The sequence below is a fragment of the Peromyscus californicus genome, unplaced genomic scaffold, assembly GCF_007827085.1.
Source record: "Peromyscus californicus insignis strain IS unplaced genomic scaffold, ASM782708v3 Scaffold_5__1_contigs__length_169319896, whole genome shotgun sequence".
Classification (NCBI taxonomy): Eukaryota; Metazoa; Chordata; class Mammalia; order Rodentia; family Cricetidae; genus Peromyscus; species Peromyscus californicus.
The window spans coordinates 89,457,531-89,479,158 of record NW_026294573.1 but is presented as its reverse complement, the minus strand read 5'-3'; the positions used below and the strand labels follow the sequence as shown (position 1 = coordinate 89,479,158).

General features: G+C 41.4%; 1 protein-coding gene across 7 annotated transcripts in view; it reads left to right on the top strand.

Moving 5' to 3' along the window:
* The window catches only part of Musk (muscle associated receptor tyrosine kinase), a 91,612-nt gene that overhangs the window by 54,217 nt on the left and 15,767 nt on the right, over positions 1-21,628 (top strand). For 2 of the 7 annotated variants that reach the window (XM_052716968.1, XM_052716966.1), the window contains 5 exons: positions 1,734-1,893; positions 10,109-10,115; positions 16,229-16,492; positions 17,865-18,040; positions 18,705-18,728. In XM_052716968.1, coding sequence (XP_052572928.1) covers positions 1,734-1,893; positions 10,109-10,115; positions 16,229-16,492; positions 17,865-18,040; positions 18,705-18,728 — 631 coding nt within the window. Of the gene's footprint in view, positions 1-1,733; positions 1,894-10,108; positions 10,116-11,922; positions 11,955-12,414; positions 12,427-16,217; positions 16,493-17,864; positions 18,041-18,704; positions 18,729-21,628 lie in introns of all 7 variants that reach the window. The other 5 variants (XM_052716969.1, XM_052716967.1, XM_052716972.1 and 2 more) reach the window with 3 other exon arrangements.

The window sequence follows — 21,628 nt, the reverse complement described above, 5'->3', positions numbered from 1 at the left end:
ATTGCCATTTCAAAATAAGCCATGGTCTTTACAGTGGCATTTGTTGGTTGATTTGTTAAGGTTGTAGAGTTGGCTTTCTGTTGCTGTGACAAATGCCCAAGAAACACAACATAGCAAGGAAGACGGACTCATCTTGGCTCATGGTTTCAGAGGTCTGAGGTTATAGTCCTCTGGCCTCCTCTCTTGGATGTGATTCAACATATGGATGTCTGACTGTCAGAGTGTGTGGACGAGGCTGCTCTCCTCAGCTGTGAAGTAGAGAGGAAAGAGGGGGCAGGGGTCCAACATCCCCTTCAAGGCCACATGCTTGATGATGCAGCTTCTTCTAGGTTCTACCTCCTAACGCTCCTGTAGCTCCCTAACCTTACCAAGACTTCCAACTAGCCCTTTCATGCATGAGGCTTTGAAAACATTCAAGATTCAAGCTATTGTGCTTGCTTGATGACGACTCATCTGCTTTCTCTTCAAGGACTAGAGAACATAATGTTTACAAACCATGGGCTTTGGTGTCAGACCAACAAGGGTACAGTTCTAACTCTCAGCTGAATAGAACACGTGGACAGTCTTGGGTCAGTGGAATGACAGTTTAGTAGGTAAAGGTGCCTGCCAGTTCAGTCCTTGAGTTCAATGACCTGAGTTCAATCCTTGAGAGCAACACCATGGAAAGAGAGAGCCAACTCACCCTCTTACCCATGCCATGACATGAGTGTGCCCACATACTTACACAAAAATAAATAAATGAAATATAATTAAAAATTAAAAAAGAAAATGTAGGCAATCTTAACTCTATAGTTGGAATGATGACTAGTGAATAAGCATTTGTATAATTAATCTTGTCAATTACATGCTAATATATTGATAATCTGGCTCTTTAAGGACATTTGACTTCTGGTTTAAGGGTCCAGCATAGTTTGTATGAGTGTCTTGGACCCACAAACAACTTTTCTTACTACACATCTATCAATATGATGTCCATTTATAGAGAAGTGATCTAATATTATGAAGTCTAAACCTCTTAATCTTGTCCGCTCCTATCTGCAGAACAGGATAAATTCTGGAGCACCTACAAAGAGTATCATTGGAGCTTGGATTAGTTATCTGTCACTATCTCACAAACCAGCTCAAAGCTGAGTGAATTAAAACAATAACTGTTAGTGGTCATAATCTGTGGAGTTAACTGAATGGTTTCGCTGATTTGAGCCAGGACTGACAAACACTGGGCTAGTCTACTCTTATGACTGGCAGCTGGGGTGGGTCCTGGTTAGTCCAGAATAGCTTTCCTCATATGTTTGGTGGTTTGGGGCTTTTACTGGGAAAAAGATGGACCATGTTTCTTTCTTCCTCCAGTGTCCTAAGGTTTCTATTGCTGTGAAGAGACACCATGACTACAGCAACTCTTATAAAGGAAAATATTTAATTGGGGCTGGCTTACAGTTCAGAGGTTCAGTCCATTATCATCATGGTAGGGAGCACGGAGGAGTGCATGCAGACATGGTGCTGGAGAAGGAGCCAAGAGTTCTACATCTTGATTGGCAGGCAGCAGGAAGTGGAAGAGACACTGGGCTTGTCTTGAGTATCTGAAGCCTCAAAAAGTCTAGGGACAGGGAACTTGTGTCTATGTTTGCTAATGCCTGTTGATCATAACTGAAATGCTTTATCCTTCCAGACTACCAATGTGGTGTATGAGGAAAGGGTAATCTAGTTTTACCTTTTATTTCTCTCATACCCATCAGGTTTCCTCAGGGTCCATTCAAGAGAGTGTGAAAGACCGGGTGATTGACTCAAGACTCCAGCTCTTTATCACCAAGCCGGGACTCTACACGTGCATCGCCACCAATAAACATGGGGAGAAATTCAGTACGGCCAAGGCTGCAGCCACTGTCAGCATAGTAGGTAGGTGCTGCTTGTTTGCACTGCTCCAGGAAAGGGCCAGCTGGCACTCCACAACATCTGGACTAGAGATAGCCTCTTTTACTACCCCAGTCCCTTTGAGGCTAATTCCTTGTTCATTTTGACACTCTTGAGTGATGGAGACATAGATTGTAACTTTGTTGTATCAAAAATTAAATCTCAACATTCTCGTTCAAATGAGGGATATCAATTTATAGGACCTTATTTTTTCTCTCTTTCTTTCCTTTTTTTCTATTTTCCTTCCCTCTGCCCATCTCCTCCCTGTCCCTATCCACAAGTCCTCCCTCCCTCCCTCTGCTTCTGTCTCCCTCCTTTCCTCTGCCCCATCCCTCCCTTGCCCCCCTTCTCCCTTCTGAGTTCCTTCCTTCCTTTCCTCCCTTCTTCCTTTTCACACCTCCTCCCCCACCCTCATCTGGATTAAGCAAACTTCCCAAGGCTCTCAGAAAGGAGAGAGATATTTAACATGGCTGAACCAATTTCCACATGGCTGTGTGTGTGTGTGTGTATGTGTGTGTGTGTGTGTGTGTGTATGTGTGTGTGTGTGTGTGTGTGTGTTTCCACTTCCTGTGTTTATCTATGTGACAGCAGGGCTTGCAGGTATGTTCATGGGAAACAGCTGACACATGGGTTTCTAGGCTATCTACATTGTGTTATGAAGGGTTATTTTTAAAAGTTAAATATCCAAAAGGCTTCTAGGCACATTTGTGGAATTCCTAGAGGTGGAAATAATCCTTGTATCAGGAAATGCCAGGCGTGTTAGACCCATAGCAGTCCTACTGTTCAAGGACCAGTCGAGAGGTGGTTGGCCTGACTTGTGAGGCCGGCACTGGAGGACTCAGGACCAGCTCCTGGAGCCTGCTGTTTCTTATTACAGAGTATTCCTTTGATCTTCCCTGATGGAGAACTTCCCAATAGTGCCTACGATTTTTTAATCTAAAATGAGTAGAGGCCAAAGAGTGTAAGTAGAAGTAGACAAAGCCGGACCTTGGGGACATGTCCACAAAAGCAAGAAATAGACTGCCCCTACCATCTCCTTAGAGGATCTGTCTGTCTACAGGTCTTTGGTCACTGCATCAGTTCAAGGATACCATTTTATCCAGGCAATGACAAGATGCCAAAAAGCGAATTCAATTCAATATGCTAAAGAGAATAATAAAATGATTACCACTTACACTGCACTCTGCTGTTTATAACGGGCTTTATATGCATTGATTAAATATGATGGTTGTGGCCCATTCTGTGGAGCATAATAGAAACAAAAACTGATTAACAATGGATCTTGCTTTCCAAGGACCAGCATCGAGAAGGGAAGCTTGTCAGCCATGGGTATGCTGGCAAAGACTCTGTTCTGTCCCACAAATACTGACTGCACAACAGGAAAGCAAGAGAGCTCAAAAGGAGAGAGACCATTTGGATGGACATGGCTATGAGATGGAGAGGTTGAAGTGTGTTCAGAAGGCAACTAGTCATTGTGCTGGAGACCAGGAGGAGGTAGAAAGTAGCAAGACAGATTTGAAATGTTAAGTGCAGCCAGCTTATGAAGAGCCTGCATTGGGTTAATTCATTCCTCCATAAATGGGAAGTCATTTCTTCATTGTAGAGGAGGAAGCGAATGCTATGGCCAGGTACACCCTTCAGCAAATCAGCACGTAGGAAGTGACATGAGGCTGGCGAGCATGCCCAGCCGGAGACTCCTCTGTGAGCCTAGAATACAGTAGCAATGATAGGCACTGAGAAAAGAGGAGGGACTATCAGACTAAAATTGAGACTTGCAAGTGCTCGAATGTGCCACTGAAGTGGGAGGATTAGTTAATAAATGCTTGGGATTCCAGTATGTCACGTGGGAAGGAAGAGCACGTTTACACAGGGGTATTGCAGGCGTATAAGCTGACAGGATTCAGTTCAGCTTGTTCTTCCACTAGACAGAGATAAACACTAGTGTTGCCAGTCTTCAGAGAGTCTCATTTACACAAGATCTTGGTTTTGCAGTGATAATTCCTTGCTAGAGTTTCCTCTTCTTCCATCTCTCCCCTAGATGGCAAAGAAGAAAGGGATTCACACTTCAGGGGTGTCTTCCAATATCTTGGATCTAGACAAGTCCAAAGCTGGAGAACTTGTGATTTCCTCTCTTAGCTGCGTTAGAACCCAAACAACTTCCCTGGAATGACTTGCTGCCTTTGGGAACCTTCTAGAGAGTCCTAGCTCTTGGCAGCACAGCCATGTCCATCATCAAATCCCCATACAGACTCTGCTCTGTAGCATTAACAGTGAGGACACCTTGTGTATCTTCACTGAGACCTGAAGGCAGGCTTGATGACTCTACTCAGCTGCCTGTGTCCTCCATGGGCCTGAAACCACCTCTGCATCTCTTGCAAGGTGTGTAAAATCAAAGCGCAATTTAGACTTCTTCACTCAATCTGTTGCCCATGCACCCATGTCATGCTGTTCCGATGACAGGAGTGCTGTCACCCCATGGCAGGACTTTAGAATTTCAAATGCAAAGTTGAAAAAACCCTCTCTGTCTGTCTGTCTGTCTGTCTGTCTTTCTCTCTCAGCTTTTTTTCTTAATGACTATTTGGTATATAGAGATTAGGGTCCACCATCTACAAAAATGTATATTCAAATTCTTCACCTCTTTACCTTCCTCTTGTCCTCAGCAGACCAGCTGGGAGGACCTCCCCAACCCCAGTGTGGTAATCTTTAATCTATAGCCTCTTCATCATAGACACCAAGATGATTATAGAGACAGCACTATGAGGGACAAGGAAAGAACCTAGAAAAACAGTTATTGCTACCCCACCAAAAAAGCACATTCATCCCATGGCATGATCTTGCAGAAACTATGAAGGCTACTGAGCACAACTGGCACATGTATTACAGAGTAGAAGCATCTCTCTGTCCCTGTCCTAACCAGCAAGAACCAGATCCAATTCCACTAACAATGGAATGTACCAACAGAGAGATGCATAATCCTAACATGTAGTGATATCTTCTTTCAAAAAAGTAAACAATTATGATTATTTGTGTAGGGGTGGGGTGTGTGGGTGTGCACATGCCGTGGTATATGTAGAGGTCACAGGACAACTCTGTGGATCCAGTTCTATATTTCCATCTTCATGTGCATTCTGGAGCTGGAACTCAGATTGTCAGTGCAGCAAGCACTTTTACCCACTGAACCAACCACCTTGCCCTCTGAGTGGAATCTTCTTGTGGTACAGAACTCTGTAAGTTATGAGATAGTCAACAGAGAAGGCAATGTCCAGGGGTAAGGGATAGGGATAACCAGCAAGGAAAGACCAGAGAAAACCACAGCGGGACAGGGATGGGAGTGATGCCTAGCTTGGCAGGCAGCAGCAGAGAAGGGTTTTCAAACTGCTGTAGCAGCAGAGCTGAATGCAGATGACTGATGAACATCAGTCACCTCAGTAGGACCAATCAATGGCCAGCAAGACTGGTACCAGGGATGATGTCACTAGTCCACGGGTCTGACAATAAGGTTGTATGGAAGTCACTTTAGAGTTGGGAAGAACGGGTCCCTAGGAGTGAGACTTGAAACTATCCCGGAAAGTGTGCTCTGTAAGAGCTGGAAAAGGACCATCAAGGTGGAGCACACAGCAGCAGGAAGGGCTTCGTTTACAACCCCGTTAAGTCAAGCCCTTCCTGACTCCACACCTTCCTCTGAACTTCATGAGAAATGTCTGAATCTGTCTCTCTTCATGGCCATAATGTTGCCCAATGTTGGGGTTCAAGCAAAGAAATGTGAGTATAGAGAAAAAACAGAAAAGAAAAAAGAAAAAGACTTAGAAGGACTACAGTGGCCATGGCCAAAGAGAGCCATGCCCATCTGTTGGGGAAATCACTACATATCCTGTGCTGTCACCTGCCCTTGTTCCCAGCTCCTCATCTGCCCTCTGGTAGGTGTTACTGATTCTCTGACCTTCTCCCACTCTCCCTCAGGCAGTCCTAATGAGTATCCATAGTGTGGTTGACTAAGACCTCTCATTTACAGGGCTATATGGCATTTTCTCCTTAACTCTTCTTAACGGCTGGATGCCTCACAAAGACCTTTCTGGAATCCCAAAGAAACTACCTTCTAACTCTAGAGTTCTGCTTTGCTCAGTATTCCAGGGAGGGGAGGTCACTGTGATGAAAAAGAGATCTTTAGCACAACATTAATTCAGGGGATGGAGAGTGGATGTATTTCTAGCCAGGATGTCCATACTCTCCTCAGATGTCCAGGAGCTGAATGACACCTGCTCTCCAGATGGTCCTGACTCTGATGGCCTCTGGTGGCACTGCTAGAAGTGGGGCTTCAGTCAGACAGAGTGTCTCCTCTTGCTCTCCTGTCAGTGCCCCTCACCTCTGCTCCTGCCGCCTTCTATTTCAGCCTTGCCTTCCCCCATGCCCTGCATCGGTTCCCTGTCACAACTGTTGTTGCGCTTGGAAGCCTTGTCTCTGTTATTTACTCAGCAGCAGGAAAACGGGATGTGGAAAGACTGGTAACCCATTGTGTTTAGGGTTTTATCTCATGATATTTCTAGGGTTTGAAGGACAATGAAAAGAAAGATCAGCCTTCGCTTTCCGAGCAACCATCCATGTGTTGCCTAGACCCTCACCCGTTGTCTGAGAAATATGTTTATTTCTGGGACATTTAGGCCTGATAGTAGTCATTAAAAGGAGCCATAAAAGTTCCTGAGCCTCTCCCCATGAGCCAGGAAACTTAGCTCCCCTTCATCACAACCCCCAAAGGCTCAAGTTATGATTTAAACTCACAGGATGGCATGTATTTAGCAAGATGTCTTCTCTTTGTCACTAGAACCCTTGGCCCTGGGGTAGAGAACAAGACAGCCATGATCCTTGGAATGAGCACGGTCTTGATCAGCCAGAGACGATCAGAATAATCACAGAGATACACACAGCTGCATTTCCCATTTTCAGTGGCATTAGTAAGTCCTTGTTCTAGCTTCATTTCTGGTCATGTGACAAATAGCCTGGCCAAAACAATTTAGGAGAGAAAAGGAAGTTGTTCCCTCTGTTACTGAGGGAAGTCAAGGCAGGAGCTTGCAGACAGGCCTGCTTGTCTCTGCACTGGCTCTGACCAGGAACTTACTTCTCAGCCAGGAAGGACAGTAGGAACCATGAAGGATAATGCTTGCTAGCTGGGTCTCCAGCCAGCTTATACTCAATTGGCTTTCTTATACAGCCCAGAAACATCTGCCTAGGGATGGTCTGTCCACAGTGGGCTGGTCCCTCCTATAAATTATCAAGATAATCTCCCACTGACCAATCTGCTCTAGGCAATTCCACTATTAGAGATCTCTTCTCAGATGACTCTAGGCCTGTCAAGTTGGCAGTTAGACCTAACCAGGACCGTCTTTTATATCAGTGAGTTCCAGGGCTCTGAGTCGCTTATTTAGTCTCAGAACACTGGGATGAACCTGTGGTTACTTCTTCCTCCTTCTACCATTCCATGCTTCATACAAAACAAGTAGAGAGTATCTTTCTCTACAAAGTGCTCTGGCATTTCACTGTAACGTTATCTGGTTTTTAGAGTGACGGAAAGTGCTTTGTGTTTGCCCTTATCAAACAGGGAAAGAATAAATGAGCACCAGCCCGTAGCCACACTCAACTGTTAGCAGATGTTCTGCGGTGCACAACCAGGAAGCTTTCTGGCATTACAAATGATGTGTGTTTCAGAAGAGGACCATTATTTTACTGATTTTTCCAGATAATTTAAAAAATACTGCAACTATGTTGGAAATTTCAGAAATTGAAAAAACATCTAGTTTGGGAAATAGAATAATTTATTATAAAGTACAAGTTTCATGGACTCCATCGCTGGTTCCTTAATCATCCAGATCAGGAAAAAAAAAGAGAGGAGAGTGAGAGAGGAGGGAGGAGAAAGAGGAAGGAGAAGAGGAGAGGAAAGAAGAGGGGGGTGTGGAGAGGCACTTCTGTACCTTTGCTACAGAAACACAGAGGCACTCAGTGAGTGAGGGCACCCCCAATTTTCTTAGGGTCACCCTTGAATTGTCGTCGCTTCTCTGTGCACACTTGTCCTCGACCCGGAAGTGTATCTCAGCGGCTTCTCCTCTCAGGTGCTGTGCCTGGGTCCTCTTTGGCATTTGCTCATGCTGATAAGGACCCCATAGTAATTTAGAGTGGGGGCATCATTACACACGTGACCTCAGATTCCTCATGGGTCAGTGTCTACCTGCTCAGCTGCTCATAGAATCTGCCTCTGTTCTTCCTCCTCACAGAAATTCCCGGTTGCCCCCTTCCACATGCTTCTGCCTGAATAGTGAAGAATTGTCAAGAGAGCCTTTGGGAGTTTTCATTCATTAAGGAGTCCCTGCTTGCTTCTCTACAGTTCAGAAAAATCTAAATCCTAATTCTTAAGTCAAAGTTTGTGGAAAGGATTAGCAACCCCCACCTCTCTCTTTATTACTTTTTCCGTGTTCCATGTATTTTTTCCTACATGTGTGTAGGTGAACGTGTGTGGATGCACAAATGGTGACTTGAAGTTGATAATAGGAACTAATCTCATCACACCTCCTCTGTACACACTGGAGCAGGGTCTCAAACCCCTAGTGCACTAATTTAGCTAGTCTTGCTAGCCAGCTTGCTTTGGGGATCCCCTGCCTCTGCCTTCTGAGGCTGGGGTTACAGGCAGCCACCATACCCTCTGGGCATTTATGTCGATGTCTAGGGCTCCAAACCTCCTCCACTCTCGTTTGGCAAGTGTTTTAACTGCTGAGCCATCTCCTCATCACCAGCAACATCTCTTAAATAAAAATGAGAATCCATCAGCCTAACCTGCCTAACTCAGCAAAAGACCTAGTAGATTTTATTTTTCAGAATGGAAATGAAGTCTGAGGTATTTCTGAAATGACTGACCAGTGCCTCCCCTGGTGGAATGGATCTCACAGACTTTACATGGCTCTTGACACTTCTCTTATGGTCTCTCGGGAGCCTGCCAGTTCCCGTTACTGGATGTAGTTGGGGATGTGTCCTAAAGGGATACAACTCTCTTTAGCACTAGAAGGATGCGGGCTTCTGTCTCTCAGATTGGCAATTCATTAGGAAGAGACAGGAGTTTGGAGGTCTTTGTTGGCTAGCATCATGATCTGTATTAAAAGTGTGTGTGTGTGTGTGTGTGTGTGTGTGTGTGTGTGTGTGTGTGTGTGTGTGTGTGTTTATTGTGAATCTCAGAACAAGCTTGAATGGCTCATAGGTTCAAGAGGAAACAGCGAGATGACAAAGTCTCAAGACGACATGTGCAACCAGTGTATTGAAATCTAGACTTGACATGCACTTGGTCCCCAGTGACCAAAGAAATGACGCTTTCTAAAATCTTCTTTTCCTTTGGGGAACCAAATCCATTCCAAGCTTTTAGGCAGATTCTACAACTCTTAGGTGATGTTTAAGAATGAACTACAGCAATCTACTCTAGTTTGAACTCCAGTCTTATCATCCACTTTGACATTCCTCTGCTTCGTTCCACCCACTGATAAGCAACCATTCTTTCAGGACCTTGGGGGAACAGATGAAATGTGGCCTGCTGCTGTTGTACAACTAGTTCCCCTTCTTCCTCTGTTCTAGCTCCCTTAAGTCAAAAGAGAAGAGGACTTCTAGAGGGAAGAGCAAATGGCTTTCCTGAATAGACACTCAGTCCTCTGTGCTGCCGCTGCAGCTTCTCTGACTAATAATAATACAGCTAGTGATTAGAAACCACATCCCAGTGCCAGTAACACCTATTAATATCTGCCATCTGTCTGTTCATATCTATCTATCGTCTATTATTTATCTATCATCTATCTAATCTACTATCATCTATCTATCTATCTACCATCTATTTATCTAATCTACTATCTATCATCTCTTCTATTTTCCTATCTGCCTGTCTATCTTATTTATTAAATTAATTGCAAGATTTCATGAAATGGGTATTTTCTTTCATGTGTGACTGGTGGTGCCCATGGCAACCAACATCTGAAAAGATTACAACTCTGGGGAACAGCACTGCCTTAGTCTCCCCCAATTCCACCTGTAGTCTCCCGCCTCCCAGTAGAAGCAGGGAACTCAGAACCTTTGGTTTTAGTGGTTAAACTGTCAGATGAGTGTGTGCTAACTTTCCTCTGTTCTTTTTCTTTGTCTGTGGTTTCCTATGGGCACACACTTCCTTTCCTGTTACCAGAGTGGAGGTAAGAATCCATTATTATTCCACTGTTTCATGTCACTTGGGGTTTTTATGCGATGCACCAATGATTTTTCTACTGAGCACTATAAACTTTTTGAACATTTTTAATGTCAAAAGTCATTTACTATTTTATAAGATGATGAAAAAATAGAGATAAAGGTAACTAATGTCAAATGAATATTTACTGTGTGTCAGATGCTCTACACAAGTTATTTACATCCTCAAGATATCCCTGTCACATAGGGACCATGATTGTCTCCATTTTCAGAAAAGAAACCAAGAAACTCTTTGCACTGGAAACCCACTCAGGTAGAAATGATGCAAGTTTGAAATGCAACTCAAGACCCACTCCAAAACTCTCCTTCTTGTCTTTTTCCAAAAGATTAAAAAATATCAACTTATAAAAGTTTTTATCTATACTGTTTTATATTAAATTGACTTTCATAAAAACTCTATGTGGTAACCTGGCATAGAAGTTCATGCCTCTAATCCCAGAACCCCAAAGGCTGAGTCAGGAGGACCAGAAGTTTAAGACCAGACTGGGCTGCATAGTGTGTTTGAGGACAGCCTGGGCTACATAATGAATATGAGGTCAAACTGTACTACATGACACTTTGTCTCAAGACAAGCAAATGAAAGAAAAAAAATACTAATCAAACAATTCGCCAGATATGGTGTTGTCTACTTGTCAGACATAGAACACAAAACCAGAAGGATCAGAGTTCAAAACCAGCTTTGGCTTAATGAAACCCTGTCTTGGAAAACCAAAAAAAAAAAAAACAAGTGATTAAACAAACCTCAAAAGCTTTAAAAATTCTATGGTATAGCATAAGTACAAATAATTAATCCATAATATCAATAATGGCCATTACAGTTAGTGTTATGATACCTGTTCTCATTTTAACATTACAGGGATTTTAGGGAGAGGTATTATTATTATTCATACTTTCCACACAAGGTACCAGATGCAGCAAAGGTTGTTAGACACAGGTCACAAAGTGATAGGCCTCCATCAACATTTGGACAGACTCCAGAACTCAGACTCACAATCACTGCACAGCAGTGTCTTACCAAGGGGACTAGAAACTGAGAATATAAAATCTAGACACTGATTTGAATTCCATGGAGTAAAATAACTCGATGCACAATAACATGTGGTTCCTTCTAAATCTCATCTCTGATAGACAGCTGTACCGTTCTGCTGTGAGGCGACTTATTAGTTCTTAAGTGGTTCTCACAGTTCGTAGAGGCAATAGACTGACCTCTCTCAGCAGTGAAGAACTCAGTAGTAAAGCCCAGTGTCTACTTAAGGGCCATATGATGTGAGCACAGTATGAGTTGAAACACAAGCCATTTGACAATAAGACACACACGCCACCTTTTGTTCCCATGCCTGTTAACATGATAAATAAATGCTAATAATAACTGTTCTTCATGCCTTTGTTACAACCAAGTACTCTATTCCTGGAAATACATTAGAAATAGAGACACAAAACCAATTTTACTGTTCCATGCCCCTGGAGGATTTATATTTTCCTGCACATAAATATTAATTGTAAGATAGCATTAATACTGAAATAATAAATTCCAAGGGCTTCAAGAGTAGACATAGATCATCTTCATGCAAGTGAATTCAAATAAAGAAGTTTAAGCATGCTAGTAGATAAATAAATGCTAATCAAAGAATAACTTCTAACTGGATGTGGTAACAACACAGGTCATCCCAAGCCTCAGAAGGTTGAGACAGAAGGGTGTGAAGTTTTGAGGCTGGCTAGGCAACAAAGTGAGACCACATCTCAAAAAATAAAAAGAACCACCCCATCCACTTTTCTCTTGTGATAATGTAAACACTCTCAAACTCTGATGATAGTGAGAAAAATCACTGGTTTTATAATTTTCAACTTAGAAATTTTTATTAGTCTTAAAATGGTTGTATCTATAGACAAAAACATCCACTTTTAGAAATCTATTCTAATGAAATAATAAGATTTATGAACACTAGTCACAAGAGCTGACACTCATGGATATAAGATATAAACATTATATGTATCTACTAATAAAGGAAATTGATTAGAAGCTCTGTTTTTTTTTTCTTAAGGCACAGGCAAAGGTTTATAATATGCTTGAGGCAAAAATGCGGGATGCAAAAATATATTTACAGTTCAATTCTGATATTTCTGTATATGAAGAATATAACCTATTATACACAAATATATGATATATAAAATACCCGTCTAAAGGACTGGTATTATTCATTTTTAGTTTATAAATATATCTATATTTGTTTTTATTTGTTCTTTGAGAATTTCATGTGGTATATTTTTTTTTTATCACATTCTCTCCCTGTTTCCCAGCTCCTCTTAGCTCCTCCCCGACCTCCTTACCCACCCAACCTCATCATGTTCTTTCTCTCTCTCCGCTTCTGGGAGAGACAAAATCAATTTTCTCCATTTCTTTGGTTTTTAATAAAAAGCGTTTCTTCTGTATACTCTGGTGCATTTTGTATAGAAAACAGCTCTTAGCTTTTGCTCACAGGAAGCACGAGAGGTCATGTCCTCCTCACTGAGAACATTGTGCTTGGCAGTTCAGCAAAGTGACATTTGATCGGTATGCTGCAGCGGAGGTTGGCTAACATTTTCTGTAAAGGGTCAGATATTAATATGTTCGCCCAGGGAGCCACACAGACATCGCTAAGGCTGCTGGGCCTGTCGGTTTAGCACCAAACAGCCATGGGAAGTGTATCAACAAGGACAGTGGCTTCTTTTCAAATAAAACTTCATTTGTGGACAACACTTGACACGCATGTCATTTTCATGCGTCTAAATATTCTTCTTTCAAGTTTTTACAACCCCTTAAAATGTAGGTATCATTCTTAGCTCTCAGGGGAAAATAAAAAGTCTGTAAAACAAAAGTATAAACTTTAAAATATGAACAATATGAATGCAGCCATATATAGGAACAGGTTAAAGAGACTTTTCGTAGGACGCGTTGACTAGTGTTAATAACAACGTAGCATTCTTTAAAAAAAAATTCACTGAGTAGATTTTAAGTGTTCTTACCATAAATCGTAATACGTATCTGAGATAATACATGTTTATTAATTTAACTTAGCCATTCCATGGTACATGCAAATTTCAAAGTATCATGTCGTGCACACTATATAAATTTCTGTCAGTTAAGTGTTAGTTAAAAAGAAAATTTTGCTTAAACAAAAGACTGAAAAATGTCATTCATCTGCTACTTTATCATTCATCATGCCCCTCATGGTACACATATGTGAACATTTAAATTGGTTTTAAGTACATCTAATTATGAGTAGCTATAGTTGACCACATTCCAAGGTTGTAAAATATTATCAATTTTTGAATCTGGGTATTTCTTTAAGAATTGAATCTGACAGGTCTGGAGGTGTATTTGCTGGTCTCTGCCTTAGCAAATGAATCATGTACAGACAACAGGCAGCTGCTTTGAAGACGAAATGGTTCAGAACCTCGGCCGTCACCTTTGTAGGGGAAATGCGACAGTCGCTATGTAAGGGAAGATCCAAGGAGAGGGACAGCTATCAGGTGTACCTCCACTCCAGGAGGGCCATCATAAACCAAACAGGACATAGCTGGGCCTCTGTATACGCCTTTGGACAAAGTTCAAAGGGAAGAGATGGTGCCTCCTTTATAGAAACGGGAAGGTAGTATTTCAAAATGTGATTCAGACATGCTTTAGTGGAGAGAAAAGGGAGGAAGAATCGCATGAATATTCCATTCGACTTCAGGGCCGTCCTTCATAAGAGAAGGTGAAGGAGAGGTCTGGGACCAAATACCCATTCTTGTCACTACAGAAGATGCATGACCAGGTTTGGATGGTCGGGAGGTAAAAGAAGAATGGGTGCCATATGCAACATTAACTTGTAAGTTTAAGAGATTGTCTTTTATTTTGTTTTTATTTTATTTTTATTTATTTATCTATCTATCTATCTATCTATTTATTATTTATTTATTTATTTGGTTTTTTTCGAAACAGGGTTTCTCTGTGTAGCTTTGGTGCCTGTCCTGGATCTCTACCGGAACAGTCCAGAATAATCAGCATTCTGTATTCTGTAAAGGGAGCTCTGTGACCTCTGCCCCACTGTTCAAAAGAGCAGCAGAACCAGCTGCCCATAAGACTTCCCCGTCAGTGCAGAAACTGTGCTAGAGACACAGCTTCAGACAGGCAGTGCGAAAGTCCACAGAAAACACGGGGGGCGGGCTTTCTATTCACCTCAACTCCCAGTTTTTGCTAGGGGCACCATTCAGCATTTTTATTATTATTACTTAATGATAGATTTAGAAAATCTCTGAACTAAATAATTCACTTTGCATCCATTTCTGAGATCTAAAATCTGATAGCTGTGTAAAATTTGAGTTTTATAAATATCTTCCAAAAAAAGGGAAAAAAATTAAAATGCCAAAACTGTAACTGGGCAGTTCATAGGTAGGTAGATAGAGGAGTCATCTCTCTCTCTCTCTCTCTCTCTCTCTCTCTCTCTCTCTCTCTCTCTCTCTCTCTCTCTGTCTGTCTCTCTCTCCCTCTCTCTCTCTTTCTCTCTCTCTATGTATATGTATATATGTACATTAATAATGTATATATATATATACATAATGACTACTACTTTGCTTAGGCTGTAGATCTAATCAAAGCATATGTGTGCTATCTAAAGCTTTTACTCAAAACCTGTTCAACTCCCCTCTTTTGCTCTTTTATTCTTCGATGACTAATTCCTTAATTCTGAGATCATGTTTATTGGTTTTCTTTTTCTTTTCCAAAAAGATGTATTGTCTGTGCAGTCAAAGGAAAATCACCAATGTATGTTATATTTCAGTGTTCATAGAAAAACAAAATTTTGCTTCATTCAGTAGTTAACACTCAACCTTAGAACCTGGAAAAGTCATCCTGAGGTCAGAGACATTGTGAGAATTATTCATCTTTTACAGGGTTCAGGGTTTTGGTTTTTCTCCTCTTATTTACTCTCATTTTACCAAGATGTAACAATATGAGACCCATGGCAAACCAGGATGAGCTACTTCTGCTCATTAGTTATTAGTCTGTTCTTTTTGAGCTACAACAACCACGACTCTATTTTTTTGCTTTGTGCCACCACAGACTGCATTCACTAAGTGGGTTATTTTCTTATTCAAGGGTTTTTATTTTAAATATCTCCCATGAATTAAATGGTACATGAATGATTTTGCTGGCTAATTAGTAAATGACCAATCCAAACTGAAACTATCCTGTGAAACATGATTTTATTTGGATTCATTGTATCTTGTCTAATGGGTTTGTTTCAAAGACCTGACAGTGTTGATTTATAGAGTATCAATTTTTCAAGTTCCAATAGTGTTCCCTAACCATTTAAAAGTTCACAAATTTCAGTGTGTTGAATTTTCTTACTCGAAATCTTTTATTCAATGGTAATGAAAAGCTAAGTCTTAATAGTAAATATCTAAAATTAATAGTATACATTTAAATGAGAAATATGATTGAAGTTTTCCATCCTGTTAGCGATTGAGATCTTACGGAAACCACAAGAATATGGAAGACCATGATGGTGCCTACACATGATAAATATTCAATAATTGTCAGTCTATGAGTTATTATTGTCCCAGTAAACAAGTGACATAGCCAAGATGGGAATGTACTAACCATTTCGGGTACTTAGCTACGGTAACATACAGATTGTTCTTAAAGCCGCCGACTTTTCCCATGGGAACAATTGATATGTTCTCACATCTGTTAGCCATCACAATTAATGTCTTTCTTGGATTATATCAGTTTATGTGCAAGAAGTGTGTGAGCTGACGGTAGTGAGAACAATTATTCTGTGTACAACATAAACAAACAAACAAACAAAATGCCCAAATTCATTCAGCTCATGATCATTTCCAAAGCTTTCCACAGCCTGAGGTATCTAGAAATGACACTGTTGCTGCTGGAAACGGGGAGAATATTCAGATGCAATGTTTCAACACGTTTGCCAGGACAGTTTCTCCCTATTTCCGTGATGCCGATGTGAGGGGTGGTGGAGGCAGAAAGGATGCCAAGAAATTGCCTATGACTGGTTATGCGGTTCATCACTTCTTTCAGTAAATCCCAGAGAGACAGCAAAGGCTACTGCGCCCAGTACAGAGGAGAGGTGTGTGATACAGTTCTGGCCAAAGATGCGCTTGTCTTTTTCAACACCTCCTACTCGGACCCTGAGGAGGCCCAAGAGCTGCTGATCCACACTGCGTGGAGTGAACTGAAGGCTGTGAGCCCACTCTGCCGGCCAGCTGCCGAGGCTCTGCTGTGCCAGCACCTCTTCCAGGAGTGCGGCCCTGGAGCAGTACCTACTCCCATGCCCGTTTGCAGGTAAAACTTCGAGAATGAGGAAGAAATTCCATTCTTTGTCTGTATGCCAACAGTTTGCAAAAGAAGACACTGTTATATACAGGATGCCTAGCAAAATTTGCCATTCATCCAAAAGAAGTAATTAAAAGGACGAAATTTCTCCCATTTAAACCATTGATGGCAACCTATGATACAAGCACTCTGAACTTACAGACTATATTAGAGTCTGGCTCAGTCAAAAGGTGTCTTGCACACCACAAAAAAAAGCCCTGTGATAAATGTGTGCATATGCACACACACGAACAAAATTCCCTCCTTGATAGGGACATAGGATACCTGTTATACTCTGCGTGTGTATGTGTGTGTGTATGTGTGTGCGCGCGCACGTGTGCGCATTCATGTGCATGCTACATAAGCTTGGGCTGCACCCAAGCCCTTACGTCTTTTAACTATTTTCCCTCTTAAATTACTTTCTCCTCTTATTATCAACCCTAACAATCTTAATTTGGAATTACTCAGGTTTGTCTTGATGCAATTTGTCCTTGTAAGCCTAAACAAAAATGAACTTCCAAACTCCAATTAGTCCAGCCAGCCTTTCTTCAGCTCAACAACCTGTCCAAACTTAACCGTGTCCCACTGGGTCATTCCTCTGGCGTCTCAGGTGGAAGTGGAAGCGGGGATGCCCTACAGGGCAGAACTCTGCTTCTCAGGGAAGGGCTGCCAAGGAACCCAGAGTGCTCCTGTAAATGGTTGCTGGAGCTGCTGCTGGATTCCAGCGAACAGAGCAAGCAGAAGTTCAGAGTGTGGCCTTTCCCAAGCCCTGCCCGAGGCCTGAGGTGATGGCCCGTGCCCCTTAGTTTGTATGTCCTTTAAATGACCGACCTTGCTTCTGTATCTTTGTTTTTAATTTTTAAAGGTTTACTGATTTTATTTTATGTGTAGGAATGTTTTCCTGCACACATGTGTGTTCACCATGCCTATTGGCTCCCCTGAAACTACAGTTACAGATGACTGAGCCAGCATACGGCTGCTGGGAACTGAACCCGGGTCTTCTGCAATGGCACCAAGTGCTCTTAACCTCTGAGCTAACTCTCCAGCCTCTGCACCTTTATTTTTAATATGAACGTCAAGAGACGATATATCAGGGACTCTCATCTAATTCATTCCAAATTTTTAAAAAAACTAAAAAAGATAGTATTACCTCTCACAGTACAGTATACCATATACTATCATGTCTTGTATTATTTACATCAAAAAGAGTCATTTCAAAAATACTTTCATGAGCAATGACACTACGGTGTGATGATGCTTCAAGAATACAAAATTTAAGTCTCACTGCAAATTTGTCCTTAGTTATGATTCATCAAGTCTTGCTCACCTTTCAACATTTCAGAGAGTACTGCTTGGCAGTAAAGGAGCTTTTCTGTGCAAAAGAATGGCTGGCAATGGAAGGAAAGACCCACCGAGGACTCTACAGCTCAGGGATGCACCTCCTCCCGGTGCCAGACTGCAGCAAGCTTCCCAGCATGCACCGAGACCCCATGGCCTGCACAAGACTGCCATATTTAGGTAACAAAGAATTCCCTCCGGACTTTGGAAGTTAAGGAAAATTTATTGTTTTGAGTAAAGTAAGGTGTGTACTTAAAGCTCCTAACATTTTTAGGCTTTCTAGGCCGTTCTAATGTTTTTCGCTTTGCCGTCTCCACACGCCTAATAGCAGAATCCTAATGTTGCCCTGATTATAGAGGTTAGCATAAAGATGCATTTCATTTGTTTTCAAATAAATCAAAGGGCACTGTTAACTGCTGCTTGGATCTTGCTTTATTTCATAGGGGATTCTATGAGTGTAACATTTTCTGGAATGTATGGGAAAATGGCTAAGAAACATCTCATAGTTTGTCAGCAGAATGGCATAAACGAATAAATAATCCTCTTTCTTAGCCAGCGATGCACATTTTTTTAAGCATGCAGAAAATAAGCCACATGTTTGAAAACGCTGACCTCACAAAACAAAACCCCGAGCCACTGCATGGTGCTTTGTGAATTTCTTTTGTAAGGACGATGTTCCCCTAACAGCTAGTTTAATTTCAAAGATGCACTCTTCACATTCGAATGCTTTTCTGTCACTCATTTAAACGCTGGCAGGGAAAGTCGCATTTGTTAGCGGTAGCTCAAGGGTCTAGGAGATAACTTAACACTTACTTAAAATCAATTTTTATCCTTTCCCCCTCAGATTATAAAAAAGAAAACATAACAAGTAAGTAATTCCGTTTGTGCCTCTGCAATCTTCTGTGTCTGTAAGTGGATTCGTGCATGTATATTTACATTACACTTCCCCGTATCCAGAACAGAATGTACTGAGCAGCATCAGCACCCACGCACAGTGGCGGGGCTCATCCCCTCCCTCAGCTTATAGCCGAGGAGAATGTGACACTCAGTGAATGGAACAAATACTATCTCCTTCCTCAAGATGTTGGCCTGTTTTATGCGTCACATGTTTGCAAAATCAGCCAAGTTTAAACGAAGACTTTTAATTCTGCAGTAACAATTTTGTGTTATGTAATTAGTTTTGGATGGAAACAAATACTATTTTTTTTCTCTATTGAGCTGTTATTTCTCTATTGTGATCTTCATTTGTAATGAGTCTTTCTTTTATTGAGAATAGATGTGCTGGTTTTTTTTCTTAATCTTCTTTTAGTCCTTAAATTTTTATACACAAATTCTATATTGATTATAGAACCTCTTGTTATTTGGACCAAGGGGAAAAAATGAAAAGGAAATAAATCATCTATAATCCTACTTCTCAGAATATTTTATTTTAATTCTAAAATTAATTATTCTACTAGTAACAAAGAAAAAATTCTTAGTATGTCATTGGAATCTCATTTTCCTGTTGTGTTTATTTATTAGTAATTCTTTGAGACTTTTCTACAACATATTCTGATCATGTTCACCCCTCTACTCAACTCTTACCAGATCCACCTCCCTTCCCTACCCACCCAACTTTGTGTCCTTTAAAAATCAAATCTTCAAGACCAATTTGTGCCATTGTTTTTTCTGAAGAATTAGAAAAGTTCTATCCTTCTGAAAAGGCGCTCAAATATAGTGGGGACCAAATCCATGACCAACTCAATGCCAGACAAGCATTCTACATCTGAGCTGCAGCATCCTAACTACTGGATTTTTTTTTTTAAGACATGGTCTCTTTAAGTAGATCAGGCTGGCCTCAAGCTTTCTGGCTTTGATTCTTCTGGAATTGCAGAGGTTGGCTCAGAGTGACTCTTCATCCATTCTACACATTGAGATCAACTGGAAAACTTTAGAAAGTGTAGCTGCCTGGGTTCCCCCACGTATACATTCTGGCGTATTTGGTGTGGAGTGCAGTCTAGGATTTGAAATTCCTCTTAAAAATTTTTTTAACTTGACACATAAAATTGGACATATTTGGAGAGGATTGTGTGACGGTTTCATTTCCTGCCTTACGTTCAAATCCAGATAAGCCTGTCTCCTCATCTACCTATTTATCATTTCTTTGAGGTAAAAAAACCTCAAGATCCTTTCTCTTAACTTCTCTGTAATATAGAATACTGTCCTCTGACTGTGGACGAGAGCAAGGATTGGTTTTCATTTGGTTGGTTGGTTTTTACTGCTGCCATTGCTTTAGGAGAGCCCCTTTTCAGTACAGTGCTTGCAATGTCAAGTGAAATCATTTTAAGAGGGTCATCAGGAGGGCCAGCAAGACAGCTCAGAGGGTAAAGGCACTTGCTGCCAATCCTGACGGTCAATCCCGGTACCCACACGAAGGAGAAAGAAACTGCTACAAGTTGAGATACTGAGCAGCACAAACTAGCTACAGATACTAATTTCCTTGTCTTTAGAAAACAATTTTGTGAGATCTTGGATACACTGGAGAAAGTTAGCTCCAACTCTTGTAAAAAGATCATTTTCTCTGCACATAAGCAGCGTATGCCTGTGCTCTCTGAGTTAAAAGCAGGGAATCTTCTCTGCTGTCTTATGGAGGGTTAATTCTAGCAAGGAAAGTGTCCTGATTACACACACCAACTTGTGTTCTATGGAAATGTATTAAGCCCTCAAATGTTCCTCATTTTATGATTTCTTTGTTAAAAAGATCTTATTACATTTATTTACTTTGTGTGTGTGTGTGTGTGTGTGTGTGTGTGTGTGTGTGTGTGTGTGTGCGCATGCGCGCGGCATGCGCGCAGAGAGGACAATTTGTGAGAGTCAGTTTCTAACACTGGGTCCTGGGAATCAAGCTCAGTTCATCAGTCTCAGTGGTAAATGCCTTTACACACTGAGCCGTCTTGCTGGCCCTGCTTTATGGTTTCTTAGTAAATTCCAAATATCATTACTAGTTCACTTTGAGGGGCAACTGAAATTTTTCTAAAAACCCTTCTTTGTATTTGCATTGTTTTTTACTTGCTCAAACATGGGAACTAGAATTTCAGCAGTTTCTGGTGAAATTTTTTTTATTCATTTTATTTATTTTAGTATCATCTTTTGTTGAAGTGAAGTATCTCCTTGAACATGCCATGACTTTGCCATATTTACATTATTGTGTGCTAAGCATAGTGTTTGTCCCTTCTGTGGAATTTCACTTCCAGGCACACTCAGCAGTGAGCCTGCCTTCTGTTTCAAACTTCTGGAGAAAAGAAATGCATTCTGGCTTACTCTGGTAATGGAGAGCTACATCTCTTCCATCCTCTTGTCCCTCCAACTTCTCTCTCATCATCTATGCATCTGAAGAGTGAATGACTGTGCACTCCAATCCTGCTAAACTGATTAGTGTGGTGGTACACAGTCTCTTGTAAGTTCCCCAACAGCCCTATGAAAGTAGGTGCCATGAACACACTCCATTCTCCATACTAGTCAATGTGAGAAACAGGTCAACTGACTTGCACCACCCCCCACTGCCACCCTCCCGACCTATGTAGTGTAGTGTGGGGTTAAACCAGTATTCAAGCTCCATCCTGACCTATGTAGTGTAGTGTGCGGTTAAACCAGTACTCAAACTCCAATCTGTCTGACTCTGGCTTCATCATCAGAGTCTAATTTTTAAATTGTTACAGCTGATGGTTCTCTATTACCTTCTTTTTCAATTTCCAAGACCTCACATGAAAAGTTTGCCTGGTTGTTCTA